At 40.8% G+C, this 8,918-nt stretch overlaps 1 protein-coding gene across 5 annotated transcripts in view; it reads right to left on the reverse strand.

The window, feature by feature from the left end:
* Nucleotides 1-7,499, reverse strand: part of RAP1GDS1 (Rap1 GTPase-GDP dissociation stimulator 1) — a 125,337-nt gene extending 117,838 nt beyond the window's left edge. For all 5 annotated transcript variants that reach the window (XM_072940160.1, XM_072940141.1, XM_072940156.1 and 2 more), the window contains exon 1: nt 7,306-7,499. In XM_072940160.1, coding sequence (XP_072796261.1) covers nt 7,306-7,309 — 4 coding nt within the window. In that variant the 5' untranslated portion in view covers nt 7,310-7,499. The remainder of the gene's footprint in view (nt 1-7,305) is intronic.
* Nucleotides 7,500-8,918: the final 1,419 nt, after the last annotated feature.

Below are 8,918 nucleotides of genomic sequence, written 5' to 3' on the forward strand. Positions count from 1 at the left end.
AACATACTATGTTAAGTCATTTTGACAACCGTGTTCAAATCACAAGTAACCGTCAATCTGCTTTATACACTTTCTGTCCTATCAAAGGTTAAAAGAAGCAGCTCTCTATGCATATACAAATTTGCAACAGACATATTGTGCAAACTCAAACTATAGTTCCAGCAGTATTTTTCAGACCTCACTGCAAGTGCAAAAGAAACTTCCATATATCAAATCCATTTAACTATGCAATTGAGGAGCTTCCACCTAACTTTCAATTGGAAGTGGTTAATCTGCAGTGTAAACAGCAAGCTAAATGGCAAATATCAAGAGAAGAATCTAAAATAATTCTATAAATGCCTTCCATATAATTAATATGTTCATTAAAATCATATGCCCATGGTTTGAGAGCAGCATTTGGTAGTACCTATCTGTGTGAACACATGTTTCAAAGACAAAATCAATTAAATGACTTCACAGATCTGCATTAACAGGTGAACACCTGCAATCAATTCTGATGATAGGTTAACACTGAATCCCAATTAAGTGAAACCACTATCTCAAAAGAGGAATTACAATCTTTTCATTAGGAGACCTGTATCACAACAAATCATGTTCAATTAATGCTGTATTTTGAATTTAGTCAATAAAAATTTTCTGGATATTTGTATTCTCTCATCATATATATTTTCACTCTTATCTATGTCATATCTTTGATTTTGCCTTTTGGCCTACAAAGCCAAAAATACTCACCATCTGGCCCTTTAAGTAAAGAGTTTGCAGACCTCTGCTCTACACTCATGCTATTCAAAGTGCAGCAGCAACTGGAAATGTCTTGGCAAGGCAAATTCTTGGCAAGGCAAATTCTTGGCCCACCCCACAACTACTCAATCAGAATTTCTGAGGGTGGGCCTGGTAATTTTTTTTTTAAACAAGTTCTATTTACAAGTGATTCTTACACAAAATAGAGTGTAAAGAATCAATGCTCTAAAACAGGAGATTTTTAGCTGTGTCTCCTTGGATAAATTATTTAATTCTTTGAGTCAGTAAAATGAGGAGAGTGTCACCCACTTCACAGAACTGTTAAAAAGATTAACACTAAAATTTTAAAAACATGAAAAAAGTAAAGTTTAACATAATAACCGATATCAATAATTCTTAATAAATTGTAATAAATGGCAATTATTACTTCATAGGTGTACTGGAGCCTCTTTGCACCAGCCCATGAGATATGATAATTAAATTTTTAGGAATTTTGTGAGGCAGGTATTAAAACAGCCATTATTGAAAATTAAATTTCATACATTTTAAGTAAGTTATATTGAAGCAAAGCTATTAATATTCAAAATTCATCGCTACTTAATTACTAAATGATATTATTACCTGTATTTATGAGGTTATTATGTCTATATGGTGGGTATACTATATAATGGTGTGCTGCATCTCATTTCTTAACCACCATGCATTCACAGGAAATCAACCACCACAAATCAGAACTTTTTGGAGAAGAGCTTCTGGCCAAACATTAATCAGCACACCTCTCATTATGATTATTAAAAATTACACAATGAATTCAGGTTTGAACTCAGTGAGTTTGAATTAACTATGCAGGTAGGGATATCTAAAAATCTACTAGGTAAAAAGACAGAGCCCAGGTTTATGCTTTAAGGCACCAATACCATAAATAGCATTTAGATAGTATTTGAAGCCATAAAAATGGACAAAATTGAGCAAAACAGGCTTTAGAGAAAGGGTCAGATACAGAATCCATATAAAAAAAATTCATTTTATGAACAAAAAGTCAGAAGAACTTTGGAGTTTATAAGTACAGCCAATTATGGTTAGCAGCTCTATTTAACTACCTCCATTTATCACTATCCTTATTCTCAGTTTTAACTCTTGGAATGCTTCTAGCAACAAAAGTTGTATAAATAAATGTACTGAGAGAATTACATTACTCTGCAATTTGAATCCAGCATCCATATCTTAGCCAGCATGGGTGATGGTATTTTGGGACATCTATTTAGACAAAGCTAACAAGTTGGTTCATATTCTGAAGTTTCTACCTCAAGCAGACAATACCCTTTGAACAATAAAGACAAACAAGTTATATAGGGATGATTATAACATACTTAAGACATCAATGATATTGAATATAATTCAAAGTTTAGTTTCAAAGAATCAGAATTCTAGAACCAAAACAGACTTTATAACCTATTCCTTTATCTTAATTTTTATTGCTCTTCTCTCCATAAGAGCTATTTGCCAAGTTAAATGTCTAGGACAGCATTTTAAATTGAATTTTTTCCTTATCAGTCATCCAAACATTTGGTTATCTAAAATTAACATGAAGTTTCCAAAGGAATGGATCTTCCTTGTTCATTCCTCCTGATGTTCATGAATGAATATTAAAAATTTACATAATTCTTTATAGCTATTGCTGGTAACATCAATATCTCCCAAATCACCAATTTCAAATTCAGATGATCTAGAATCTCTGGAGAGAGCAACCACACTATTTCCCCAAAGGCACCTAGAAGCTCCAACATTCCACTGTAAAAGTTAAGACTCTATGGTTCTCAAAATGAATTAAGGCTATTATACCTTTCCAGATAGTAGTACTAGAGACTTCAGAGTATGACTCTACCAAGGATAGTGAATCCAGCCCTTCTCTCATATGAAAAACAAAAAGGGCATTATACAAAATAGATATAAAGCCAACATAAGAAAAATGATTGAACTAGTCAATTTATCATCTATGCTCTTTTAAAATAATAACTTTTAATGATAACCAGCTTACAAAAATACTTTGTTGCTCTATTTTGAATTGTAAAGAACAAATAAAAGTATCATTTTTTACTATTTATCTATGAAACCAACCCTGGTCTTAGAAATACAAGCCAAAAAGGAAAAGATTTATCTATAAGGCTAGTACATATTTACAGAGAAAAACAAAAACTTCAGAAATTAAGCATATAATTAGAGGCATACATATAACTAGAGAAATTTCAAATTCACAAAGACTAATAGTAAATAAAGTGATAATAACCATTCATCAGAATATTCTTTATGCAAAATGTCATGTGAAATTATAAAACCATTTCTAAACTCACTGTGCACGACAGATACTGCAAAAATAAAAAGTGTACTATATAAAGTCACAAAGACATGAAGAGTGGAATGTCAAAGAAATGTGAGGCACTATGGTGAAATTACAAATTATTCTCAGGCAAAAAAAAAAAAAAAAAAAAGCCCAACACATGTCATTCCATGTAAAGTGCAACATTTAAAAACTGTTTAAAGAAAACTATGCTTACTTACAGATCTTTAAATCTGTAAGGGATATCATACTACTACACATAGCGAACTGTTTCCACTTACTCATTACCCACTTAGTCTTTACCACTGACCTCCATATCTATCATACTTCTTAAAGCTGCTTTTTAGAAAATATACTAGGTAATATCCTGACCAAACCACATCAACTTGGAGCCTTTTCTCAGTCCTTATTACTCTGTCTGTTTTCAAACAACAGACATTGACCATTCTCTCTTGAAAGAAACCACATGCCAATTCCAGTCTTTCACTCCTAAATACTACTACTGTCTTTTTCAATGTCAACTCATTTCATTCCTTTTCCCTAACAATGGGGCATTCCTCAAGGTTCTTAATCTGTGACAAATTTTCTTCTTCTTTGTTGACTCTCATCCTCCTACCTATCATCTCAGGATATTAGTGGATAATGTCCAGATCTCTAGCTCAATTCCCCTCTTGAGAGTTAAAATAACTTTCTGTTAAGCATCTCTTACCTAGTTTCAGTTAGTCAACACATTTTTACTGCATAGCTCCTATGTACATGCTAGACACTAGAGTTAGAAAAGTATTCAAAACCTAATATGAGAGTCCCTGTCATCAAAAAGCAGAGAATCTAAAAGGCAAGCTTAAACAGTCCAACTCATCAGATTGAACATTGACTACTCATGTTTCCTCTTCCAATGGATTAAATATCTATTTAACAGATCCCACATTCTAGGTAATAATGTATGACTCCTTTCTTAATTCCAAATTTAAATCCTGTTCTTAGTTTGCAATATTGTACTCCCACTGCCATAGCCTAGTTCAGGACAGTATATATTTTCACCCAAATGGCAACAACCACCTTCTGAAATATTCTCTAGTTTCTCATTCAATCCATCCTACACTCAACTGACACATTAACTTTCCTAAACCACAGATGTGTTCTATCACTTAAGTACATAAAAAGGTTTAATAGTCCCTCAACAGACAAATGAAGTCCAAAAACTTCAGCTTGGTATTCAAGGCCCTCCATTATCTGTTCTTTACCTATTAATACTTTTTCATCTCTGTCACTCACTATTTCCTTATTTTTGCTCCAGCCAAATATGGTTATTTAATCATGTCCTGAAACTGCTTGAATGTTCCTATCTTTATATCTTCATTTATGTTATTTCTTCATTTAAGTAATTTCTCTCCCCCCAGCCCCATCCTGATTAACAGTCTCCATTTATTTCTACCTTTCAGAAGCTTAATCAACCTTTGGTTCAAGTAACATTATTTTTCTAAAACATTCTCTCCAACCTTTGGATCTTAAAGATATGTGAAGGTCTTCTGTATCACTCATATTTTATTTCTATTATGGTTATCTGTGTATAGTTATCTATGTATCACATCATTCCTGTTAAGATTATAAGCAACTTGAAATATGAATGTCTTATTCATCTTTATCCTCCCACAGTACACTCCATATGGTTGGTATTCAAAAAATATTAAGTACACATTGAATTTACAATAAAATATATACATAAAATAATAGCTGTGTTCCGTAAGATCACATAGGAAGTTTCCTTCACTTTCTTATAGAGAAAAATTACTGCCATGAGAATATCTTTTTTAAAAATCACCTTCTTTATTTCTTGAAAAGACATTAAAAAGTGATTTTTTTCTACCATTAATCAGTATACTCCTTATGTATATATGAACTGTTATAATAACTTCCTTGGCTTAGAATATAAAATTGCTTTCAATTTTACGTTAATGTACGTACCTACTGATCATAAATAAAATCACCTTACCATTGAAAACAGCAGTGTACAAGGAAATAGCTTTGTCGTGGTGGCTGCTGCAAAACCCATACCTGTGAGACAATCTTTTTTTAAAAGAAGAGGAGTCATAGTATAATTATACTTTGCTATTCCCACTTCCTCCACACCTCCATAATATCTGCCAACCTAAATGTTTGTTGAAAGCCCATGCTTTTGGGTTCACGAGTTGAAAATAGACGGGTTTTCACTTCAATTAATTCACCAAAGCTTTACTAAACACCTACTATATGGAAAGCATTGTTGGGGGACCCAAAAATTAATAAGACATAATTTTCATCTTCTGAAACTCATGATTAAATGCACAACACACATATAAACAACTCCATTATAAAGCAGATTATGTAAGAGCTAAAAAGCTTCCAACAAGGTTCAAACAGTATTAGGAGAGAGTGTGATTTAATCAGAGTATTTGAGAAGACAGGAGATGTGTTTCTATTTGGACTCTGAAATCAAGCAATAACATTCAAGATTAATTATTTTTATGTGAAGTGTTTAATTTAATTTTTCATTAGTATTGCAACAGAATTGAGTTTTTTCTGAGAAGGTATTGATTCAATATATAAGTTAAAATTGTAGTTAAATGGAGTTTTTAGCTCACCTTGAAACATGGGGGAATGTACTTTACAAGCCAGACTTATGGCCTATAATTAAGAAGAAAATTTTTGTTATGTTCAAGGGAAAGACAATGTGTCCAATAATCTGAACTGTATTTATTTAAAATTCTACTCCTAGAGAAAGGCTAGGTATATATAAATAGGCCACCCAATTTTTCACAGAAAACTGTTCAGCAGAACCAATAGTACATTAAAAAGGAAAAAACTGAACAACCAAAAATAAAATTCAGGGCCCTATAGTCATTTTTCATTCATATCACCACCTCTTGCAACAATGACCTCTTCCTGATATATGGCCAAAGGTCTGAATCAGAGCTTGGAGCATTTGCTTTTCGAATAAGCTCCATCGACACCATTTCTAGATTTAGATACTTCCTTGAAGATTCTGAGTTGCCATGACCTACCTCTGGACGTGTTGAACACTGTATTGACAGATGAAAGCACCACACTCATCTCAAGCTTAAAATAATTTGCACGGAAGGGGTGCGAAAAGTCCGAGATCACAGATTGCCAATTAAGCAAATTTTAAAAAGAGGAAATTATGACAGACAGGAATCGAAGCTAACTGGGGAACATGAAGAAGTATGGTATTCCACATTGCTACTGGGTTTTTTTTTTAAGCTTTCGCCCTTTAATAACATTACAATTTTTGTAATTACTGAACTTAACAATTAAGGAACATGTTACGACAAAAAAATCAGGATAAATTGTATATAGTTTTATAAGACATATTTGCTTTTAAATATTTCACCCAAAACTCTTAAGATTAACTATAAACACAAAAGAACTAAAATAAGATTCTGTAGATTTCGACAAGGGAAGCTGGGGAAGAATAACTAACATGTAAGTTCGGTAACATACTACACACAGGGTGCCGTTTCCTGCTACAGAAGGCAGGCGAAGGAACCAAGAAAATGGGTTGAGCACAGGAATACTGCACTCTGTAGTCACCCAACACCAATTCAACAGCTAGCGGCTCTATCCATCCCTCCTCACGTTCCTCGTGGCCTCTGACAAGTCATCCTTTCAACCTATGAGGCTGTCCGCTCTCCCCCATCGAAAATAATTTCTGTGCAGGTTGTAAATTCACCCCCACAAACTACTTGCTCACACTTCCCCGCCCCGGGATGAGCAGTCCCCAAGATGGGGAAAGGTCGCCCAGACAGGGAAGTTACGTGAAGTGGTCTTTCTCGCGTCCCACCGGAGCCTCCAGCCCAGCAGCCGCGGGGGAAAGGAAGCGGGCGGCCTCCGAAGAAAGCGGGACGGGGCAGCGATGCGAGCCCGCGAGGCAGTCTCCGTGGTGCCCGGGCACCGGTTCGGGCAGGAAGAATGGAGGAGGGGAGGCGAGGCTGCGAGGTGCCCGAGAGCCGGACGCCGCCCGCACGACCCCACCCGCGCTCGGGACCCTCCCAGCCCGCGGACGCGGCGTGCGTTCCGCGTGCGCCGACTCTCCCCGGAGGAACAGCCACTGCCTCACACCCGTGGGTTTGAAAAATCCGGCAACTTTGCGCGAGAAATGGTTTCCACCCTGCAACTCGCCGAGAAAGAGAAACATGTCAGGCGATGACGGGGGAGGAAGGATGACTTACCCATGTTCCCTCCAGGGGGTGAGAAGCCGGCAGGGCGAGGCGAAGGTCTCCGGTGCGGGCGGCGCGGCGCTGTGTCCTCCCTCTACCTCTGTCTCTCCCGCAGCCAGGGAGGGACCCGCGGGGGGCGGCCGCCGGGGAGGAGGAGGAGCAGCTGCTGCCGCTGCTGCTGCTGCAGGCGGCGCGGCCGCGGCGGGGACGAGCGGCGGGGGGCGGGGCGGGGTAGGGCGGGGCGGGCGCAGCCTGCGGCGGGCGCGGCTCGGAGCGGGCGGGCGGGCGGCGGAGGCGGCGAGCCGGCCTGAGGAGCGCCCGCCCCGAATCGCGGACCGGGAGTGCCCCGCCCTTCGCACCGAGCATGCTCAGTGATTCCCTCTTTCCCCGGGGCAAGTGAATCTGAGCGTGCGGGTGGGCGTGTGTTTGCGGACCGGCTGCAGCTGCGGCGGAGGAGCTTGATGGCGGCCGCCTGAGGAGCGGAGATTGGCCCCTGAGAAGGCTGGGCTCTCGGACGCTGAGCCCGAACTACAACCGTACGGCTCCGTTCCCTGACCCTGGGAACCAACACCCGGAAAGCGGACCCATGTCCATTACGGGACAGCCGGGGTGCACAGGCGGGAATTTCTCGAAGGTGGAGACGCTGGGCCTCTGACACGGGAGGGTGAATGGGGAGCAAAGCGGATGTCCTGAAACGAAGCTGGAGGGGACGTACTGGCGCTGAGGCCAGCGCCTCTTGGAGATAGATACCTGAGGACGCCCATTTTCAGAGCAGCCTGTGGGCCCGCTGGGCACAGAGGAGGGAGGTGGCCGCTGGGAGGGCGCTTAATATTAGCAGGCATATCAGCGGGACAGTGAAGATTGTCCTGGCTTTGGCCAGTTTAAAGAGAGAGGTCCGGGCATAGAGAGGAGTGACCGCCCCAGGATTTCTTTAGAAAGTGTCGTTCTCCTTCCTAGAGGAGCGCGGCCTTCCCTTCCCCTGAGGACACCTGAAAAGCCTTGTAACAAGGGTGCCCTGGCCGTCGGGCTCCACCCTATAGGATGTGCCCAGCTCTGCCGGACTCCCTCAGAACGCGGCACGAGCAAGGTTGCCAAGGCAGGAAAATAAAAGCTCCGAGTTGGCTGCGGCCCCGCCGGGTCGACCGGCGGGAGTTCCCTCGGTCTGCCGGGCCGCCGCCGGCTCCCCGCACCTCCCCGGCCTCAGGGAAAACCTGAGACTCGCGCTCCCTTTCGAGGGCGCCGTCCCCACTGGGCATGCGCGCGAGGCGAAGGCTGGTCCTGGGGCCCCTGGCCTGGGGGAGGCCGGGGCAGCCTTCCTTTTCTCTGCACCCTGCTCGGGCCCTGACCTTTCCGTGTTTGCGGTAAGGAGTCAGGTCGCTCTCCCGAGGTAGCAGCAACTGCAACCCTCCGGGGGAAGGGCGCAGACAGCCACACAACCTGAGAAGGAGATGCTGAAGAGCTAAATGGAAATTTCTTTCCCTTTTTAACTTTTACTCTTTGAACCCAGTGTTGAGAAAAGGGGCTCCCCACCCTTTATCCGTGGCCCCTCTCACAGTCAGATCAGTTCCCCCTTGTCTGACTGGTACTACAAGCACGCAAGTCAGAATAGGCCTTGTAATTTGTTG

Source organism: Vicugna pacos, chromosome 2 (genome assembly GCF_048564905.1).
Source record: "Vicugna pacos chromosome 2, VicPac4, whole genome shotgun sequence".
Taxonomy (NCBI): Eukaryota; Metazoa; Chordata; class Mammalia; order Artiodactyla; family Camelidae; genus Vicugna; species Vicugna pacos.